The 23,161-nt window shown below is 41.8% G+C and overlaps 1 protein-coding gene across 3 annotated transcripts in view; it reads right to left on the bottom strand.

Moving 5' to 3' along the window:
• Positions 1–23,161, bottom strand: part of ABCA1 (ATP binding cassette subfamily A member 1) — a 91,398-nt gene that overhangs the window by 54,792 nt on the left and 13,445 nt on the right. For all 3 annotated transcript variants that reach the window (XM_030257516.4, XM_002190920.7, XM_072921915.1), the window contains exons 2-5: positions 20,150–20,293; positions 14,121–14,214; positions 10,735–10,876; positions 9,769–9,890 (exon numbers count right to left, since the gene is read on the bottom strand). In XM_030257516.4, coding sequence (XP_030113376.4) covers positions 9,769–9,890; positions 10,735–10,876; positions 14,121–14,214; positions 20,150–20,215 — 424 coding nt within the window. In that variant the 5' untranslated portion in view covers positions 20,216–20,293. The remainder of the gene's footprint in view (positions 1–9,768; positions 9,891–10,734; positions 10,877–14,120; positions 14,215–20,149; positions 20,294–23,161) is intronic.

Below are 23,161 nucleotides of genomic sequence, written 5' to 3'. Positions count from 1 at the left end.
TAAGGAAGACCTGACACTTCTGGATTTAGTGCCACGTCCTAATGCTCCTTTATCCAACACACTGCAGCATAAGCCACCTTCAGAACAAAGTAAAACCAATCAAAAAATGCTGAAGATTAACAAGCTAATAATTACACTGTATTTAGCTTAACCAGAAAAATTGTCTCCTCCAACTGAAAATATATCTACATCTAAATTAGTTCACCCTCCCATAATTACTCCCTACAGTTCTATTTAGTTGGTCACTGCAAAGTTACCCTTATGGACAGTTGTTTAGGTTTGCTTTTGAGTATCAAGTCCAACAGAAGGAAATAAACCCCTCAAACTTCAGCAGTAAATAAAAGATTATGTTTTCTGTGCCTAGTTTAGGGTAACCTTTGCAACTATTCAAGCCCTTCACTACTGGAAATCAGACTGTTGAGCAAGAGCACTTCAAAATAATTGAAGAACTTTCTCAATCTTTGGGAAAGACTGAAAAGCAGATGCTTAGTAAATAATGATTGCCCAAATTCACACAAAGTTTTAGCTGTGAATCATGTCTCTCACATTCTAAGTGTGACACTGTACTACATTACACCAGGATGGTCCCAACAGATCCTGCCTTGGTCGTTTCAGGAGCTCATCCTTCCAGCTGGTTTTCTATTGGACTGTCAATACACTAACCAGTCCTTCCCTTTGGTACTGACATAACTTGGCTGGCTGAAAATACACCCTGGAGCATTTGCACCACTCTGCTTTACACAGAGGACTGGATTACTTCTAGGCGCAGAGAAGAGCAGTGCCTCCTGGTACTTTAGGAACCCGATTCTGTCTACCAGATCAGAAAGCACTGCAATTACCTGAAGAAAATGGCATATGTACTGCTGAAGAGGTCTTACACATTATATATTTCACATGGATACACTAGTAAAATTCCTTGCACTTTAAGGAGATAGACTGCTGACCACGTTGTCACACAGCTGTGCCTCTGCTACAATGAAAATTGTTGGGACAATGGACTTCCATGTCCACATCAGGTCTCAAGTGTCAAATCAGCTTTTTTTTTTTCTCCCTACTGTTCTGAAGTAGCTTTTTGTGGGGCAGGCAGCAGTGCTGCTTTCCTAAGGAGGTGGCTGGCACAATCCAGAACAGGCTCACACTTCAGATATTGCTATCTTTGCAGTAAGCTGTCTTTGCCCCATCAGCAAATCTCCTTCTGGTACATATCTATGCCCAGTCAGCTTCAGATATGGTCCAATTATGTTTCAGCTGCACTTGTTAGAATAGATAGAGAATTATAAGGAAAAGATCTCCAAATATATAATAGCTTATGCTCATTAAGTTCTGATGGTCTGTGGTTATGTAAACCTTCTGACAATGTCAAGAAACACACATCTAAATACTACCTCAGGTAGTATGTTCCTCTAAATATACATTTAGAAGAACAGGAAGGTTCAAGAAAGGGTAAAAAAACCACAAAACACCAAAACTCACAGGAAGGGTCTTATTTTAAATACTTTTAAAGGGTCTTTTATTGCACCATTCTTAAAACTAAAGCTAAATTAGAAAGGGAAGGAAACTCTGGCTGTTTACAGAGGATGTGTGTCACAGAACAGCATGAATCTCCCCCACAGATAGCACACAGAGTGCTGCCAGGTCAGCATAAAAAAAAAAAAAAAAAGCTAGGGCAAGATCTTCAGCTAATCGATGAGTTACATTCCACTAAATTCTCAAATGTACACCAATTTTTTATCAGTTGAGAATTCCTGATACACAGGCCCAAGCAATATGCAGTTTTAACAAACTCCTGTTAATTATTGACACTTAATAAATACATAAGCCCATGCCTATTTTTTTAAGTTCTGCAGCTGCTGCATTTAATTCAATTGATTCTCCAGAATTTTGAAAGCAAAACATATAAAAGTATAAACATAAAACACATAAAGTGAATTAAAAATGCATTTCAAAAAATTCACTGCTATATAAAACACAGCAACAGCAAAAATCTCTAGGGTTGGAAGTGGAGAATGTCACATTTTAATAAAGCTGCAAATAAATTCAGCAACAGGTGGCAGAATATTTTAGTCAGGATCCTGCTATTAACAGTCACTTATTTTATGACCGAAAATATTTAAATAGAACATGAAAGACTGACTAAAAATTGAACTGTCACGGATTTTCAAAAAAATTGGTCAAGCAGTGTTCTGTCCTCTTGCCTGTGTAAAAAAGAACTTGATTTACCATCAACATTTTTAAAAAGCCATCAGCTTTTATTGCATCCTGACTGCATTGAAAACTGCCACATCCTAGTGTGTTTGAGAATGAGGGCAGCTGTTTATTTATTTAGCTCACAGAAATGCTGTAAAATTAGGTAATAAGTGTTTGTAATACATGCTGAAGATAAAATGTATTATTACTAGAGACAGCTCCAAAGCTGAATATTAACTTGAGAGATATGGGAGGTCAGACCCAAATTAGGCACTCTGGCCTCAGTACCAATCCAACACAGAAGGGTACAGGGCTTTTTCCAAACGGGGCAATTTCATAATCTCCACTCTCATGAGAGCTCAGGCCCATGGAAATCCCCTGAGAAAGCTGAACTTTTCATCAGATAACAGTGTTACATATTTCCTAGGGGAGTGCTAACACTAAGCTCAATGTGGAAAGTCTCAATCCTGCTGTCTCAACCAACCTCAGAACGTAGCTTAAATAAATCCAATGCAATCTTCCACAAAGTAGGCATTTCTTAAGATTCTGAGATTAGAAGTCAGTGAAAAGAAACACAGAATTTGCCAGAGTGGAACACAAAAAATAAATTCAAGTTGAAGCTAAAACAGCATAAGTTTTGGCAGCATAGTCCTGATATTAACAAGCTGTACTGACAAGGCTACATACAAAGAGGGAAATAATAGCAAAGTGTGAGAGATTTAACTGTTCACTTAATGCTTTCCACTTTATTTGCTGGTTTAAAATAAAAGCATTGACAGACAACACTGACAAGGCTGAAGACTAAAGAAAACACCCAGAACTTTTAAAGTTCTCGGCAGCACATACTAGTACTAATTACTTGTAAGCACAGCAAGCAATTCTTGTTTTCTTCATCACTGTGTCTTTATCTAGACAATTTAAGAAAGATAAAAGTGCAATAAATTAATAAATTGCAATCTGGTATCTACCAGAATAACTCTGTTGCTAATTGTAGTTACGAGTGCTGTTGACTCCCTTACAACATACAATGAGACAATAACTGGCACCATCAGGTAACTGGTTCTAAAGTGACCATACTGCAGCCTTATACCAACAAGCTTGCAGTTTTCCTTGTGTTTTTTTAACAGCTTTCACACAATCTTCTGCAACAGGATTCTCAGAAATGTTTTTCTCAAGCTCCTGTCACCTGGTAGAGCTCAAACACTACAGCAAGGCCAGATTTAATGTACCACTGCATATGTTTTTTTCAGTTCCCCATTCAATGAGATTTCAGTCTTGCTCTATCACATCCATATATATCTACCTAGAATCCAAGCTGGCATAATTCTAAACATCTGTCTTCAAAAGTATCTCTGTACAAAGGAAGTTCAGACCAAAAGAAGGCATTAAAGCCCAGTTCTACAGACTCAGAATACAGCAATACACATTATGCTATATGTGTTTACCCATGTCAACCTCTAAGCAAAGTCACACAGTAACAACTGCTCATGAACAGTCCCATGGAAAACAAGTATGATTCTCCTGGAAACTGATTTTAAAGTACAGCAAATCTTTGTACCTTAACCTCTATCAAGATAATTTTATTAGTTTTATCACATCCTTGGCTTCCAAATAATAAGGAAGCAGAAGGAGGCTCTACTGAAAGTGATGATACCGTATCTAGTTATATTGTAGTTACAGGTTACAAAAATTACAATTCTTTGAATTGTGCAAATATTACGTCACCTAACTAATTAAAGCTATATACCTAACCTTGGACCAAGCTGCCATTGGTATTGAAGTTGTGGTATTCACATACCCTCTGAACAGAGAGACACTTAACTATCTCAGGATTTCTCCTGTGAGAAAAGCAGAGAAAAGATAATCAAAACAATTCTTATCTCATTCGCTGTTTGTGCCCATGTGGAATGTAGTCTGGAGATTGTTTACCCAAGGTGATTACATGATTAAATTCTAGTGATTAGTATTTTGAATTTATTGACCAATTAAATCCATGTGTGTGTCTCAGGAGAGAGTCACGGGTTTTCTAGTTAGTTAGTGATAGTTCTTGTTAGTGTAATATAGTGTAATAAAGTAATAATATAATATAATTATAATATAATAATAAAATAATAATATAATATAGTATGATAAAGTAATTAATTAGCCTTTGGAAATCATTGGAGTTCAGACACCATTCTTCCTGAGTCGAGGATTCCAGCACCGATAGATAAGAAGCATTCTCTACTTTTGCCTATCTCTTGACTGCCAGCCTCCCAGTTTTAGTTGAGAACAGAAAAAAATAACACACCAGTTGGATTCACAGAGACACTTTGTTCACAACCTGTAGTAATGGACTTAAAGTGCCCTTCCAAGAATGTTTTGGAAACATTTTTCCAGAAGATCTGCAGTTGCCTAAACAATTTCCATTTACTTAAAAAAATAAACTCCAAGAATTTTCATGTCTATGACTATTCAGCAGCACAGAGATTTGAAGAAAAAATTAATAATGCAAACGTGGGGAAACTGCCATGTGTACCTGAATCTTCTACCCAACCAACAACTATAACCTTCGTGCAACATAAATACCCAGTATTGGCTGCTTCTTCCACTTGCTTATTGTGACATGCTGCATCTGACCACAGCAGAAATCACAGTGGTTCCCACACAGTCCCAGACTCCCCTTCCTGGAGGGATGCTCTGGGCCAGGAGGCAGTAGCAGCCAGGGATGCCCTAGGGAGCTCTGCTGAGGGCTAGTGCAAGGTAACTGCTACTGAATATACAAAGGTAAAGTATCCTTCCTACCCACCCCAATAAATCAAGACCTCTCTACTGATACCACAGGGCAGCATTTCTGGCACTTGTTTCCCCTGGCCTAAAGGAAAGGCAAGGACCTGAATGTCACTGTGGAGCACACTACCAGAGAACTCAGGTGCGTATTTATGTGCAGCAACAGGAATGCCACCCTGCCACAGATGGTGTTTGCAGGTGTTTCTGGGTGTGAAGGCCACCTCGACATATGGTTTGCTAGTCTTCATTCTAGCCTAGCTGGTTTTTGCTAGGATTCTTCCCAAAGGAAGTCAGGGAGGAAAGCAGTCTAATTAGGCAGGCGTAGGCAGGTGTAAGAGTCAACCTGAATGTTTAGCTTGAGGGCGTGGGTTCAATTTTGTTAGGGACAAGACACTGAGGAGGGAGTTAGCCATCACCTTAATGTCACCTAGCAGATAATGTATGACATCCTGTTTCCCTGAGCACCCTGTAATCATACAGTGATACAAAAGCCACCAGAAGGCCTCTCCAGAGGCTCTTCTTTAGCCCAAGCCCTCTACCATCCTTTGCCTGTTAAAAAAAAAAAAAAAGGCACTAATAGCACTGACCAGACAGGCCGCAAACTCCTTCAGTGTCGACATCTGTGTGCAGCAGAGTGCAACATCAGCAAAGAATGCCACCCAGCTGATGTTTGTCTCTTCTGCCACAAGCAATACTAATCCAGCAAAAAACTGGGACAGGCAGGGCACATGTGGAATAACAGCCTGAGATCTGATGCAATTTCTTAGGCGATGTTTGTTTCCCTCTGCCTATTTCATTGCTCCATTTTGTTTAGTTGGGTTGCCTTCAAGAAAAATAGAAACGTGCCCTTTGGGATCACTGAAAACTAAGAGCAATGCAGTAAATACTAGCCAGGCTGGCTTATATCTGCGACTTTTAGCAGCAACCAAAGAAGATGGCTTTAATTACACCTGTTAATTTATTACTCTGTGGCACTGCAGAACAAAGTATTTTGGAGTCTTGTAGACAGAAGGAAGAAATAAAGAAAATGTGCCTCAGAGTCAATAGCAAGCTGTATCTCCATCTTTCAAAACAGGAGAAAAGCTTATTTTTTGCAAACACTTAACCTGATGAAATAGCACTGAGGCCAGCTGCAAATTCAGTGCCTGCAAGCAGCGATCCAAACCTAATGCAGCTAGCAATCCCAGCAGCCTTGTCATGTTCTTGAAAGTGCCGTCACCAAGGTCTTTGGCTCTCTGTACTGATTTGCACTCTGCCTTATCACGAGTGTTAAAGACCTTGGTGACATTGCTGGACAGACATGTAACAAGTGGAACAGAGAGGGCACCTGGCACCTGCCTGCAAAATTGATTGTGTTACGGTATGTGTGTGCCTGCACGTAGATTTCACTGCTTGGGGCTTGCAGGAAGCGGCCACACAACAGCAGTGCTCACAGAGCATGACAGCTGCATGTGCTGAACTCCATCACATCACCACTTAGCACTTTATCCTGGCATCCTGGCCAGAAAAGGTACTACAAGAAGCAACACTGGACTGTTCCCTACTGATAACACCTTCCTCTCCAACAGATAGATCTTCTCTACTGTTCCTCCTCAAACTCCTCCACAAACAGCCCTGTTAGGAGGAATTACCTACCACCTTCTCAAGAAGTGCCCAAGAGACACAAAACCTGTTGGAATGAGTGGATAGTGTGTTCTGAACAAAACCTTCATGTCCTACCTTACGTTTAACAAACACACTGACACACTCATACCTGTGCAAGCAACATGAGCCATCTTAAGTAGGTCTCTTATCCCCAAGGTTCAGCTCATGCCTAACTTCTGATCAGATGACTAAGAGTCACACCTCGAACATTAGTTGTGAGGGTTGTTTTAAAGAAGGTTCAAGCAAAAGGACTTTGGCAAATGCCCTCTGAACAGATTCAGACATCAGAAGCCAGATATAGACATGAATGCTCTGCGTGACTAGCATTAGCTCCAATTTGCAATGAGAGATGAACTCCTGGAAGCCTGTATCAGAATCATCAGGCAGTAGTGGGAAGAGTGTGTGAGGGGAGAACGGAGGGGAGAAAGGAGCTACAGAAACTCCAATGAAGTCCATGTCACACACCAAGGAGCCCATTGTCCATTCCACTGGGGAAGTTGCAAAGGTGCACCTGTCTGCACCACCAATTCACATGGCTTCAGGTCCAGGCCAGAGTTAAACCATACAGGATATTACATTTTCATTTATTAGCTTATTGATAATTAGCCCTCCTGCTACTGAGGGAAACGCATGTGTAGAGACATTGCTTTCAGGCTGGGTCGTGCACTTACATCTGACACCCACTCCTGTTTCCTTAGGTTCCCAGAGTCACTAGAAGAAATGCCCCCAGAGTGAAGAGGATTTGCATCTTTCACACCTCATTGTCAACAGCAACTGAGTGTGGACCTTCCTTGCACAGGAATCTAAGCACTGCTAAGTATAAGATATGAGTGCTTCCAAGATCACAGGATGCTGTTTCATGCATGCTGTCAAAGAATGAATCACACAGCCAAGGAGTGGACAGCACGATCCACCAAGCTGGAAGGCTTTGTAAATTAGCATGAGAAAGACAAACAGGCCTTGTTCTCCAAAAGCCTAACCAACAATGGACATTCTGTCATTCTAATGACACAGAGGCTTGCTTTTTTGATTACACATTTGAAATATTTTATTACAGAAATATAGTCGGTGATGACTGGGTCTGAGGCTTGTTTTTACAGTCAGTCCACTAGTCTTTACAGTAGAGAGAAACATGAGCCTTCTGACTTTCAACTTGTATGGCACTCCATATACAAAGCTCTTCCTGGAATCACTCCTCCCCCTCAGACCTTCCCAGCAGCAAAAGCTTCAGTTTATGGCTTTGATGGTGTTCTTGTAAATGTCCATGTCTGACATCCACTGCATGTATCAATACAAAACACCAGACCAGGATCTACTCTCTTTGGAAGCGCTAACTTATCAATGCAAGTGTAAAAGTAGTACTGCTAAGGAGTAAAATACTACTACTAGAAGTGGAAAACCAGTAACAACAATATCTGTCATTCTGATGGAGAGAGCTCGTTCCCAGCAAATCAAACCAAACAGTTGAAGATATCCATGAAAACAACATCAAACTTCTCCTTGGGAAATAATCAACTCATTTTGACTGTGTTCATTATGTGTCCATCTCTGCACAAAGGGTTCACACTGTACCCTCTCCCTTCTGAAGCTGCTCCAGATTTAGGCAAAAGCATGAGGCAGCCACTCGCCAGTGCTCTGAGTAGAAAGAGAGAAGGCCTGGTGGTATGGATACTGAGCTCCTCAGCAAGGAGGCGTGTCCTTTATACACAAGTATGAACTAATGGTCAGAGTCAGTAGACCCCACGGTATTATACGCAGATGTGATCACATCAGAATTCTGCACAATCCTGAAGAGGACAGAGGGGGATTAAATACCCAAGACAAATACCTTGCACAGTCCATCCATGTCTGTACATACATTCAGCACATACCTGCTAACCTGTCACTAACAGTGCATGTTATTCCAAGGTGACCTGCAATGTACTGAGCAACACAGAAAAGAATGTGAAAACATCACCTCTGCTTTAAGTGTGCTCAGTACACATCAGACTATGTGACACTATTCACATCATACCATCTCAGATATTTTTCTCCCTGCCTGAGAAATATTTTCAGCCTGCCTGAGCCATTCTCAAATGATGAGAGCTAAGAAGAACTATTGCCGTGAAACCAAGGGCAATTTTCACAAAACATCAAAATACCACCTACGTCCAAAGAGCTCTACATGCTGCATAAAGATTGTGGGTGAAGACCCTCAATGACTGTACTCCGTTTTCTATTTCCCTGCTGTATGTCTTTCTAAACTGTTACTTTCCATCACTTCCACTAGCCACAATCCACACAAGCACATCACACAAGACAGAGAGTCTTTCAGAGAAGAATGTGCCAAAAAACTTTTACAAGGTGCCACATCATAGAGACCTGGCAACAGCAAGAGGTCCACCACATTTCCTGAGACTGGACAGAGCTCTTCCATGTCCCAGCTCTGCTACAAGCTTCCCATGTGATTTCACACTAGGCACTCATTCACCTGGACAGGACAGGAGGGCACACCATCTTTTCATACAAGCTAAAAATTGGAGGATTCTAATTATCATTGGAAATAGGGCAGTGAAACCAGACAGTTTTATTTTGTACCCAGACAATCTCAGAGAGTATACCACACCAAAGGCATATAGGGACAAAAAATCCCCTCCAAAACCATACACAAGAAGGGAAATAGATATTTCATTGTCAGATAATAATCAGGTTTGAGTTTGTAAATTGGAGGCCAACATCAGTTTTTCCCCACCTGTGTTCTTCCAGCACACTTCCCTCTGGAGCTCAGGGGGTAGAACACTAAATTGTAGCTACATTGTGTTCACTGCTTCACAAAATATCAAAATAACTAGTGCTTTCCAAAAAGACACACTACTTCAGCTCCTTTGAGAAAACAAGCACTTAGACTAACTTCAGTGCGCCCAGGATTGCAGTTTCACATCCAATACAGCTGCTGTTCTTGGCATTACACACCACTCCTTTTTTCTTCCACCAAATAAATTAAAGAGCACACAAAGCTCTGACACAGGAGAGGCTTAAGGTACTTCTGCAGGATTGGAAAAGCCTTGATAAACCGTAAATTGTAATCCTGCACATTCATATTATGGCATGTTCCTGAAATTTACACACACATGGAATTAACCAGGCCAGAAATACCAGATATGTTGACTCTTTCTATCAGGCTGTTACCTAAGCCAGAGGAATTTCCCAGCTTGCGTAGCATTCCCAGGACCTTCTGGATATCCTCTATACTCGTGTCCTGTTGGCTGTACAGCAGTAACCTCCTGGCATCTGAGAACAGGCGGGAAACACTGCAGGAAAACAAAAAAACAACCAACAGTCATCAGCTCTGTGCGCCACCATCCACAGATACAGTTTTACATACCAATTCCAAACTTTAATCCCCATTAATTATGTCACCCCAGCAAAAAAACACCCTTTCCTCAATGACTACCCTGTGACGATCCAAGAAGCCTAATACAGTATGTCTGCTAATGCAAAGTCAATCTAAGTTACACTGAACATCATGCATTTGAAAGCATTTTTAGGATGGAGATGTAGAGGGCTTCCTGCTGCCTATAAGAAGCACAATAATTTAAGAATATCCTTGCTCCTTTCAAATGCTTCTCCAGGTTGCAGCTCTGCACTAAAACTATCTTTCCTGACAACTTGAATGTAGCAAGTAAGGCAAGGTATAGAAAAGCTGGCCATAAACTGTGCCTCTTGCATCATGTTAGCCAGTAATAAGTAATAAACATCAGTGAGTATTTCCTAAACCTGTTCACTGCCTCTGTGCTGTTCAGAGGTTCATCAACCAAAAAAAAAGATGCTTTGAAAAAAGGAGCATCTTAAAAAGTCTTACTTTTTTTGCATCAAATTCTGAGCCCACATAAGAGAATGGACTCGGTCCTTATCCACACGAAGCTTTTCATTTACCAAGAGCTTCAGGTACTTGGACTTGGGAATTCTGCACACCTACCAGCTGTCTGCTAGCCCCATGAACTTGGAAATTGAAGAATCTGGTACTTCAGAGATGGTAGAAACTGCAAAATCCTCATGTAGTGTAAGATTGCACAACTGGTAGGTGACTTCCAAATATCCCTTTCCCCCTTGTTTCCCCAAGAACAGAGATGAGGCAAAAGCAGACAGACTCACATGGAGGCATTGAAGTTTCCAACAATACCAGGGGATTCCCCAGGAGTTGGATAGCGGAAACATGGGTTGTTGGCATTGCAGATGATCCCCTGTATCCATGGCAAGGTTCCTGCTGAAGGCATAGCTTTATTTGGAAAGTGACCTAGAATAGAAACACAGGAGTTAGGAGACAAACACATGATACAATCCTCGAATACACAGCACTGTATCTGAAGAGCAATGCTAACCCTGCCCTGGTTATTGACCCAAGGTGCCTACAAAAGAGAAGAGCAGGCAACACTAAGAAGTACTGAGCTTGTATTACACTCTCCACACTGCTCTTTCAAATCTTTTTGCTGAAGTCTAAACCTTTCCACTTAAGAACTAGTGAAGTCACAGGCCAGAGTTTACATCCTGTTTAAGAAGAAAGCAGTAGCAAGCTACTCATGGCAGATCTCCACCAGTATGCCACTTGTATACTTGTGAATCCCATACCCCCACAATGACTGGGAAAGAAAAGCCTCCCTTGTATAATCCTGGAACTTACATAAGCTGTCAGGCTGCTTTTTGCAATGAGCTTGCTTCCTCAACCCCACACTAGAGAAGGGATCCTGGAGGAAGATTATGCCCCTTCCTCAGTATCTTAAAGCTCAGGATGCTGAGGATCAGATGCCCAGCCCCTCCTCTCTGGTGCCCACCCCAACCTCCCAGCATCCAATCACTCCCTACCTCCACACACCCAAAGGAGGTAACAAAGCCAAGAAAGAAGCAGTATCAAAGATGTAAAATTACAGGAAAATGGATTCATATGGATAGCTGAAGGAAGATGGGAATCTTACCAACCCTCCCTGAAGAAAGCCAAGGACTCTGTGCAGGAGAAGGGTTAAGGAAACAAAGTTTATTGTTTCCAGTACCCAGTTCTCTGTGCTCCTAGTTCTCTGCTTAAAAGAAGAGCTATTTACCTGACCTGACTTTAGTTTCATTTTGCCCTTTTTGTTCTTCTTGGCTGAGGGGCTTGCGGTGAAGGAGGGGGAGGGATAAAGAGAAAAATGCTAAGACTTTCAGATTCATCTTGTAAAATTTCCCAGAGAATCATCTTCTCTGTCCTCCATGCCTTTAGTTTTACATTGTTAGTAACTCAAAGAGAGCAATGTCAAAAGAGGAACGGCACACAAGAGTTTATGGTAACCTTTTAGACATAGTGATGCATGTAACACCAGTTTCTCCAAGAGTAAAGCAGGAATCTGTTGGTTTTAAGTCAGATAAGATACACAGAAAACAGTGCAACAGCACATAATTTTCAATTAGATTGCTGCAAACATCTAACTTTTCAGAAGATATTAGTAACATCTTGTCAGATTCTCTCCCTCCCACCAAAAAAGTGCATTTTGAATACTTTGAAGGGTCACAGAAACAGAGAAGTTCTACACGACATAAGACAGCACTAGCACTCTGGCCCAACAGAAATCTAATATGCCTTCTCTCACTGGCCTGGTGAAAGCCACATAACTATCACTTCGAAGTTAATTGTTCCTTCACATTTTAAGAGAAAACTTCCTTATACCAAGCCAGGCCATTAGAAACAAGAAATGCTGACAACAGTCCAATCCTTGGTTCTTCTCCAAGAAGACAAGAAGGGAAAGAAAACTGAAAATTTTACGTGCTTGTTGAAAAAGACTACCATTAAAATATTGAGGCTATGTGGAAACTACAAAGCACTTGCACACGGCTCTATTACTGCTATCACCTACAAGTGATTTCATAACAGCATACAACACTGCCACTACAGATAACAATCCTAATTCCCTTAAGGCATCCACAGGGTTGCCAAAAATTTTGCCATCAACCCAAAAGCTTTCTTTCTTTCTATGTCTGCTCACAGTTCAGCAAAAACTGCTTCACTTCACGACACATCCTCATCTGTCAGCATAAGTGAACATTCATTGAAACCAATCCAGACAACACAATTTAGAAACCTATCCAAAGATTCTCCTCAGTAAAGAAAGAGAATTAGTCATAGAAGTGAATTAAAAGTTACCAGATGCCTTGTGCTCTATAACTGCTGAGGACAATGTAAGAAGGTGGACAAAGCAATAATAGTCAACATAAATGGGAAGGGAAAAGGATTGCAGATGAAAGACTCAAAACTATGTTCATGGCACCATGGTGCCAGGCTACTGACTAGCAAAACCAAGTTGAGTAGTTCTACAAAATCACAGCTCTTGCTAGGTTTCAGTTTATATACAGCCCTGCCATACCCAAAATTAATAACCACTGTTGCTGCTAGTTATTTATAAAAGCTGAGTGGAGTGCTAATTGCTTCTCTTCAGCTTCATGTCTATATTACAGGTATCTCTCCTAATGTCATCATAACATTCAGTCAGAAGAAACAGTTCAAATTCCATGTAAAGTATGAGATTTAACTTAGGGAAGTTTTAACTATGCTGTTGAGTGCTGAAAAAAAGCAAGTTAGGCAGTATATGGGATCAGCAGAGTCCAAAGTGTAATGGGAAACTGCAAATGCAAACACAAACACCTCAGCTTTAAAAGATACCAGCTTGAACACCCAGCAAACAGCACAAAATGCCCCAGACACTGCAAAGACAGGATAAGTGCTGTAAAAGGGAGTTATTTCCTTATTTCAAGAAAGAAACACTTCAGAGGGCCCTTCAGAAACATGTTTTGCTAACCCTTAAACCTTACCTTGCAGTAATCAGGCTAAGGAAAGAAAAACAAAGAGCTCTTCCACAGTTAATTCCAGTATGAAGCTGTCACCAAACACAGTAAAACAACATCATGTTGCTAGTAAACAAGTCATGCTTCCTAAATCAAATGGCAACCAAAGAGGCCTATATATAGTAATTTATAAAAAACAAGCTTCCTTTGAAAGAAAAGCAGAAATGTGCACATTTAGGGTGCAAAGAGAAAAGTAGAATTGTTTTTTTGTCAGCAGAGCTGACACTGAAATAGTTTGAAGGTGGAATAACTCTTGCACTCTTTAATGTGATACATTAATGCATTTTACTACCTGGAAACAAGATTGCTTTCTTAGAGATCTTAGAACACTGTATTCTTTTATGCTAAGTCCCACACAGATCAAAAAAGAAAAATAAGACTGGGGTTCTGTGCAGGTTTTACAGACACTGCAGAGTTGTACAGCAAATTATCAGGTAATATAAATATAAAATGAGAAATAGCAAGAAAAAGAGCAACAACCTACAGTCCTGGAGCAACCTCATCAGCTAACTGCAGTTCCCAAGGTGGAAGCAAAGGAGTTATTAAGCCCTCCTACATATTTCTGACTGAAGTAGGGAACCACTGCTCTTTGCATCTCGCCAGCTGCATTATTGCATTCTAACCATGAAACAAAAAGCATTCTGGGTGCAGCTGCTGTGTTTGGTACTTACATTCATGCTGCTCATAGGGCGGATATGAAAGTCTTACAGAGATCAGGATGAAGAAGATAAACAGAGGCCAGGCAATTTCGACCAGCAGCTGGAACTGGAAACAATAAAGGCAAAGTATTAAGACATCATACTCAAAATAAAGGTCAGACCAGAAGTTCTAGGACAATCCAGTTGTAAGCCAAAACAGTTTTGTAAGCACTGTCTCACTTTGCTCTGCCTACACATGCCAAGATCAAGAAGTTTGTTAGTCTAGCTTCAGAGGATAATCTGCAAAGAATTACAATTTTTTTCTCATTGATTGTGCCAGTTATTCAACTAAAATGGATGTGTTAAAGGGCTATTTTTGGCTTTTATATCTTTCTGCCCCTGACTGAAAGAAACCTCCCAATTAATCTTTCTAGAAACGAGCTAAATTTTTCATCCAGTATTTTGAGGCAGTGGGGTACTTACATCCCACTCTCACAGTAGACCATTAAGCTTCATTAAGACCAACACATCAGGCATGGAAATAGTGCTGATGCATACTACACCAACTCTTTCAGTACTGCAGAATGTATTGGTATCTAGAAAGTAGAGCTACTAAGATTAGGCTCATATCTAGTCTGTTTTGTTCTAATTTATGTTTTTTCCTGAAGGTAGGCAGCACCCACTGGTGCAGGTCATCTGCAGAAAGGCAGTGAATATCAGGTAAATAAATAAAGAACTCAAGTAAGTTATTTAGAGGGACAAGACAAGAAGAAAAATCTTGCTATTAAATATAAAACATTTCTTAGACAAAGAATTGAAGTGCAGAAAAATTCACTGAGATGTGTCACATCCCACGGAAGATGTGGACAACAGCAAGTCTCCAGCCTAGAGCTTCTGAGACACAAGCTGAAGTTTCCCAGACTTGAGCTTCAGTATCCACATCCCTACTTCCCCACTCCAGAAAGACTACATTAACGTGTATTTTCAGTAAGCTATGAGACAAGCAAAACCTGAAAGCTTTTTATGCTGCTATTCCACATGTTTCTCATCTATTACTAGTAGCAGAACAGAGTGTTTTCTTGGTCAAATGAAGAAAAATATTTTCCACTTCTTTCCTGAAAAACTTAGTCTTTTCTAATAAGAGGTCTACATCATTCTCCTTAAAAGCCAGAGTGTTCAGACCTGCAACCTAGTGGGAGGCAGTATTCCCCCCTCCCCCCCAGACATGTTTTTCCATCTTCCATCATTAACAGCTGAAACTGGACTCTTAACACTCAGCACAGGGCACTCTATGCAAACTTTGAGGTGAGAGACTTCTAGGTAACTACTGTAACTCAACATAAGCACACACTGTAAAAACAGGGCATTAAAACAAAGGCCACTTGATCCAGCAGAGGAAATTATGTAGGATGGCTTTTCACAGATATCCTTCATAGCTGACATCAAACAGCAAATAGCACCCCTATCTAAGAGGTATAAGAATTGAGCATCAGTCTTCCAGACACTCCTGGTAACAGTGCCAGTCTCTGCAAGATAACTCTGGGATATTGTTACCCATTGGATTCTGAGATTAGCTCAGCTGGTTAGAGCATGGTGCTAATAACTCCAAGGTTGCCGACATAATCCCCACACGGGCCATTTACTTAAGAGCTGGGCTTGATGATGCTTGTGAGTGCCTTTCAGCTCAGAATATTCTGTCATCTGTTATTGTCATGCACACACTGTACAACTACTGGGTCAGAAACTCCACTGAGACCACAGGAACAGAGGTGCCAGGAAGATGCCTCAGTATCTCTGGGGCATAAACAATAAACGATGTAGTGGCAGCACACACTCGGCCATTAACATTGACAGCCTGCTTCCACCTGCATTAAACAGTGCTCTGGCTTCCAGAGATCACTGTTTAGACGAGGACACTGACAACTTGCCTACTTCTGTTTTCAGGATATTCTTATAGCGGCTGCCAGGATGGCATAGCTGGACTTTTCCTCCACTTGATAGAAAAGTGCCTATGAAACCAGGACAAGTCCATTCCATCTTTCAGCATCAATGGTCATGCTTTAGCACATGCCATGGCCCTCTGCCACCCTGGCTGAAAGCAAGCAGCATGCACCCCAAGCATCTACTGCTACACTACTGAACAGTGTCAGCTGGGCTTGTGGAGGCTTCCTGGGGTGACCAGTGCGGACAGAAAGCCTCTCACAACCCTGCAACTGCTACAGAGCCAATGAGAAATGCTGCCCTTGAGCTCAAGCCCTGGCTTGCTCAGAGGATATCAGCCCCAGCCACCCCACACTGGGGTGGACAGCAGTGTCCAAGCATCCCTGTTGCTGAAGGGGGAACAGGGCCACCTGCACACACAGCTCCTCTTCTGCAGGCCTGGTTACACAGTCACAAAGATAACCACAACCGGGCTGCACGCACAACACACCTCACTTGGCACATCAACAGGCTGGGGAGGATAGAGAAAGGGCAGCTCAAACTGACCAAGCAGCACCTTTACAGCTGAAGGAAGGCATCACCACAGGCACCTAAATGCTACATTGTGAGAGACAGCTGGCAACTGCTGCACCAGAGGCTTGCACAAGATCAGAGTGCCAGGAGCACATCAGTAGAGACTCCTCAGCAAGTCTCTTGTGCTGCTTGCTCCTAAAGGTCAGTAGGTTCCCTCCCCTACTGCTTCCTGACCCTGCTGTGACAGCATTTTCATCCACTCTGGCCTCTCCAGGCATGGACACAAAGATACTAAAAGGGAACATGTCCCACTGAGATTCATTCTAAGCAGATACTGAAAAATTAAGTCTCCTCTGCCACTTTTGTGCTGCAATGACCAGCTTGGTAAATAATGAAATGAACCTTCAAGCACCCAACACCTCACCTATCCCTGCTCCATCTGGAATTGAAGAAGGAACATCCCATTTGCACACAGCAGGTGAAATCAGCTAGGAACAAATTTGTCCTAATTTTACCAAGGTTAATCCGTAAAGCATGCCAAATTTATACCAGTTGCCTGATACAGGATGCCATTAAACACTGAGTTCTGCGTTGTGTCAACAGGAAGTCTGTTGAGCAAGAACTTAGTAGACTATCACCCCATCCCATTGTCAACTCCCCTTCCCAGCTTTACGGTCCAGTTTACCAGAAGCTAACCAGTCTCTCCATGCAAGTTTGAGGTGTCTCCTCATTTGCAAGAAAGCAGGGAGAAAAAGGTTTTTACACAGTGACCCCTGAACATGATTTTTCTTTCCTCTCTCCCTGTGAGCTCCTTCTCCCCACTTCAGTGATGCTGGAAGCTATCCAGTACAAAGTACCACTTGAACTGCACACATTAGGGTGAGCTTTGAACCCAGGTTTCGCAACGCAGCCCAAACTCACAGCAGCCAGCGAGGCAGTTCAGTGGGAAGCCAAGGCTAGCCCACATTTTTTGTGAGAAGGGTAAGGAACAAACTATTTCTAGGCTATACCTTCAGTAAGTACAAACTGCAGAGAGCCTTCATCAGCACAACTCAAGGACAATGGTCTCCTAACAGGAAAGCAAAGAGAGAAAGAACTGTGCAGCTGTGATAACAGCATGGTAAGAGATGTTCTGCTCCTTCTCTGCCATTTCCTGTTAAGGGGCTTTTCCTCCTGACATCTTCTCATCCCAAATGAGAAGCATTAATGAGAAAACTGCTGCATAACTAAGGAGCCCCACAAAAACAAGCCATCTCTCAGGCCTTCATTATGAATTGACTAATAATCAGTGTGGAATAGAGATTATGAGCAGTTTCATGCCCTCTGGGGTACTTGATGGGAAACCAGTACAGCAGATCTGTAGATACCTACCTGTCAGAAGGTACCAAGAAATAGCTGAGAAGATCCAGAGTGGTTACCCTACTCTGTTTCTCTGGCACCACTGAAGAATATGAATGCACTTCTGCTGCCCAGTAAACCTACAGCTACCTTGACATGACACACATGCTAAACACCAAACTTTTACCTGATAAACACTGGGGCTGCTCAGCCTGGAGAAATACTCTTTAAAACTACCTGAAATGAGGTTATAGCAAGGTTGCTCTCTTCTCCCAGGGGACTAGTGACAGGGCCAGAGGACATAGCCTCTAGTCCTTTCAGGAGTCAGGTCAGACATCAGGAGCAGTTTTCTCACTGCAAGGGTGAAAATGGCAGGCATTGGCACAGGCTGCCCAGAGGTGGTGGAGTTGCTGTCCCTAGAAGCGTTCAAAAAATGACTGGGCATGGCATTTAGTGGTAGAGTTTAGTTGGCATGGTGGTGTTCAGACAAAGGCTGGATTTTATGATTTTGGAGGTCTTTTCCAGTCTTAATGTCTCTATGATCTATTATCTTCAGAAGATGCTTCTGAAACATACCAAGCCCTGTAAAATTCAGCTCCCCTGAAATAGCTTCCTGGTTTACCTAGTTTAGACATCACTCCAGAAAATCCCACAATGTTCTAGAATTCCTCTACTTTCTAAAGGCAGTCTGGTAACCTGCAAAATTTAGACCTCTAGTAGCAGGATAGGAAGAGTATTTTTAGCTCTCAGGGCCTAGGTTACATGGGCAATTGCTGAGAAGAGACAACCTTAAGGAGCTACAGCCAGCTTTGAGACTACTTCCCCAGCTCCATTTGTAACCTTTTTCTAAACTATGAGACTGTTCACAAGGCCAGGATATGATGCACGTTCAGAGAGCAGACAGGCTCACTCCTTGCAGTTGACACAATCCATGACCTCTCTGGTGGGCAGTCCTATCCTGGAAAATCAAGCTCCATGAAAGGCAAAAACATGCAAAACAAAAACTTTGTCATCATTGGCAGCTCTGTTTATATACAAGAAAAGACAGAGGTGGTGAGCCCCTTGTCTGTTTTATTTAACAGTGGACTAATTCCAGCTCTGAATTCACTGGACCCAAGTCCTGTAGAAACAAGCCTCAGACACCTGAGTGAAGACTTCAGGGACTGTGACCATTACCAGTGGTAAATATGATAGCCTTTCCTCTCTTATGACACTGAGTTTCTAAAACAACCCAACCAGCTGGCAAGAATCCTGACATTTGAAAGGTTCAGAAAGCTTATCAGAGACCACTTTCCATACACCACTTCATTAACTCGTGTTCCTTTCACATTCCCTAATACCTCCTCAAGGTCAGATCCTCTGAACAAGTCTGCACAAATCACGCCCTTGTCCAACACAGGTATTCCCTAAACCCCCATGCTTTCTCAGACTTTTAGCTGCTTGCAAGAGGTATAGCATCCTCTAGGTCACAATCTAAAGGCAAAATAATTTCAAGAACACCATACTGGATCCATACTCCTGTATCCTTTTCATCACAAGGAGAAATTCTTCTTATGAGTATAGACAATAGTCTATTCTTAACAGGTAGATAGCCACACTGTTAATAGATGGTAAGACAGCATTTCAGCCACTCAGAACACACCTTGGCAGAAGAACATCAGTTGCCTGGGTCTATCCTCGTGCCGGTGCAAGAACATGCTTCACACCATCCACTTAATCTTTATCTTCTGTTGTAAAGTTACATGGCAGGTTTGGGATACTCTCAATGATTAAAGAGACTGGATATGTCTGCTATTGCCTCTGCCACTTCTGCCATGAGGAAGTGGCAAGATTTTGCTGCCATTGTTGCAGCTTGCAGGTTTTAGACTTATGGGTGCACCCCTGCAGCCTGGCAATGTCTCACCCACAGAGCGGAGCAGGTTGCAGCACAGGTTTTCATTTCACATCTTTGTTGCTGCACGCAGCAAGTCATGTACCCTCCTTGCCTGATCTGACACCAGTGTCTCAGTACTCAAACACATTCTCACACTGGAAATCAGGACAGAAGTCTTGAGCACCTTCAAGCCCCCTGGTTTCTGTCCACCCACCACTCTCTCCAGTTTGAATACGGTCTTTCCAAAGCCAGACCAATTGTTCAGGCAGGGATCATTAGAGGAGGAACATTAAGTAAGGTACAGGATGTTTGCCAGTTTTTCTTGAAAAGTTGTATAGCCTTGAAAGCTACAAGATGGTCACTTAAGATCTCAAAACACCCTTAGGCTAATACTTACAGTCTGTCTTCTTCTGTAGGTAAAGTTCTTCCATAGCAGCAATCCCAGCTGCGTCCAGAAAGCCATCTTCCTTCAGCAAAGCCTAGAAGCACTCTTTGTGTAGCAGCAGCAGTACACAGTACAGATGTTGTGGCCAGGCATTAACTAGTGAAAGAAAAGAAAAACAGGAAAAAAAGTTGGAAGGGGAAAGTTCTGTCGTTCAAAACAGAAAAGGCAACAAGACAGGGAAAGACAAGAAGCTGTACTCTGTGACCCTGCAGTGCCTCCATGAACACCCCACTGCCTTCTTTCTTACCCTATGCTCTCCAGCCAAGTCTCATGGGTCTCAGTAAGCTCAGATTTAGACTCACTTTTTCTCATCTCAGAGCTCCAATGCACAAAAAGAGGTTTGCCATACAATTTTCTTATTTTCTGCCTCAGAAATTCCAAGTGCAAGGACAGCCCAGAGTGAGAATAAGTAACAGGCTTTGAAAAATGATTTAAAGATCCTTCTGAATAAGTCTGAACCATACAATTCAACCCTTTTCCTTAAAGCCTCTTTCCATAATCATTTTTGTAATGGTGAAAAGTTGTCTGTCAAATTAGGGAAACCTTTGTTTTGAAGTCCAGTCAACACCATTTGTAGGAGAAAGTGCTGTGCATTTAACAGGCAAGGGAGAAATGCCTATTCCCTTGAAGGTAAGTAACTAAGAAGGATGCCAGGGTTGTTAACATTTAGATGAAGTGAATAGGAAATTGTTGTTGAGTGAGTGTTCAAGTCTTGCAACACCTGGCCTCCAACACTGTTGTGCATTAAATGTGCATCTTGCTACAGTACAAGCGCACAGAGGATTAAAAAATATTAATTATTTTTGAAAATTAATCTCTTTGTTGGCAATTAAGAGCACAGTATAGTACCATTCCAACAAGGCTCAATCTTAAAGCTCTACAGTGAGTTTTCACTATATTGGTTAAATGTCATTAAACACTTTTCCCAGAATTAATTCAACATATCTTAATTTACTTCTGAGTTTTAAGGCCACTTCAAATTAAGAGCAGTTGAATCTTGAGTAAGTGTGCACAGGAACTTAGTTAATCCACATTAAATTAATTCCAATTTATGTACCTGAATATACTTTGCTGACAGAATCAGCATTAAGAGGACAACTAGCAGTTGATTCAAACACACACCAAGAGAATCACTCTTTCCAATACCTGTTAATTTTGGAACACACATGCTTTTGAATTTGGTGTCCCACGCAACAGTAACCTAGCCCTAAGATTCAGAGTTGCATGTCTGATTGCAAACTGCATTGAAAAGATTACCAAAAATCTGTAAATGTCCTAGGAACACAAGACTTCCTCAGGAAATTCTCTGGCCAGACCTACATTGGAGTAACATTAGATGAAAAATTAAGGATGTGAGCTTTGAGATGATTAACAATTGTCATCTTTAAGTCTCATCCAAAAGTACATTCCATTACTACAATGACTTGAAGACTAAAAACTTCTCTTAATAATGTAAGTCTGTGTTACAAAAAAAAAAAAAAAATTCACTAACATGACTAACAAAAATAAACCTGTGACACTGAGTTCTGTAGATGATTACACTGTAGTATCACAACAGGACAACAGTGCTCCTTAACACCAGTACAGAGAACCAAAGAGCAGTAACAGATGCCTACAAAACCTTACAAACTGAACTTCACACCAGCAGCAGAGCATGCAGCCAGCACAGTCTCAATAACTTCTGCCAGGTGCTGCTCTAACTCACTGACAGGACCTCCACAGATGCACCTTCACAGACTGGTGCCCAACTCACCAGGCAGGACAGCCATCCTTCCCTGCCCAGTGCATCCTGCTGGGTGTAGCACTCTGACACTAACACACGGCAGATCCATGCACATCTGGCTGGTAAACCACGAATTCCCAGGCATACGCAGTGAAAGGCACCTGGCAGGCTACTGGCACATCCACAGCAGATAAAAAGCCTGAAGACAAATCCTGGCTGATGACTGCATCCATGCTCACGGACCCAAAGCAGCCCTCTGCTTCCAGCCCTGGATATGGGGGGGTGGGGGGTCTTTGAAGCACCTCCTCTTGGTGCCAATATTACATATCTAAAGCTGCAATCAACCTAGCAACACAACTAAGTGGGGAATATTGTTACCTCTTCTTTGTACTACCTCTACTCTTAAGTTTCTGAATAGTATATGGGGGATTTAGCAACAGTTTTACTCACTCTAAAGAGGAACCTGGATTACTTCTCACATAGTACACAGGCACTTACTGACCACTAATGCGGTACAAAAATCTTTTTAAGAACACTAAGATAATTGCTCTTTTAATGCAATTTTCCACAAGGATACTGGTACTGGTCTGTGGATCACAGACCTCCATTTGATTTTTTTGTGCTCTCCACCATGCCACAAAATCTTTGCTGCCTGAGTCTAATCCTGCAGCCATTGCACAATTTTGGCATACAGAAGCAGAGGACTGGAAGGGACTGTACAGCCTTCTAACAGTCACGGGTAGTTATGCAATAGCTGTTTTTTATCTTCAGAAGGGTGTTCAGAGTATCCACTCCATACTTCATTCCCATGCCCCCAATACTGTTAAATCTCTGCAAAAAAACCTAACTTCCAGTGTTTTCCAGAAATTAAAGCTAAACACCAAAACCCATAAGAATGAAGTGCCTCAAGAAGAGCACAAGAAGTATCACACTGAGAGTCAAAGGGACTTTTGGTGTTCTCATCAATGGAATTAGATCCTATTCCTGCACCTTAATACCCTGCACAGAGGCAAAACAGAAGTTCAATCAATTTGTGGAATGAGCAAATCAAAGGGTAGCTGGTTTAATGCACGTCAGTGAAAATTCAGATACTGATCCCTTGCAACTGCAGTCAGTCCACAGGATCCAGAGCATGGAAATACTGCTTTATAGATTAGCTCATATTAGCAAACTGTAGCGAGCTAAAGGCATGTATTTTATCATTTAACTCATCTCAGCTGACCAGCCAGAAGCATGCACAG

Source organism: Taeniopygia guttata, chromosome Z, assembly GCF_048771995.1.
Source record: "Taeniopygia guttata chromosome Z, bTaeGut7.mat, whole genome shotgun sequence".
NCBI classification, from domain to species: Eukaryota; Metazoa; Chordata; class Aves; order Passeriformes; family Estrildidae; genus Taeniopygia; species Taeniopygia guttata.
The sequence above is the reverse complement of the archived record's forward strand: the minus strand, read 5'-3'. Positions and strand labels throughout refer to the sequence as shown.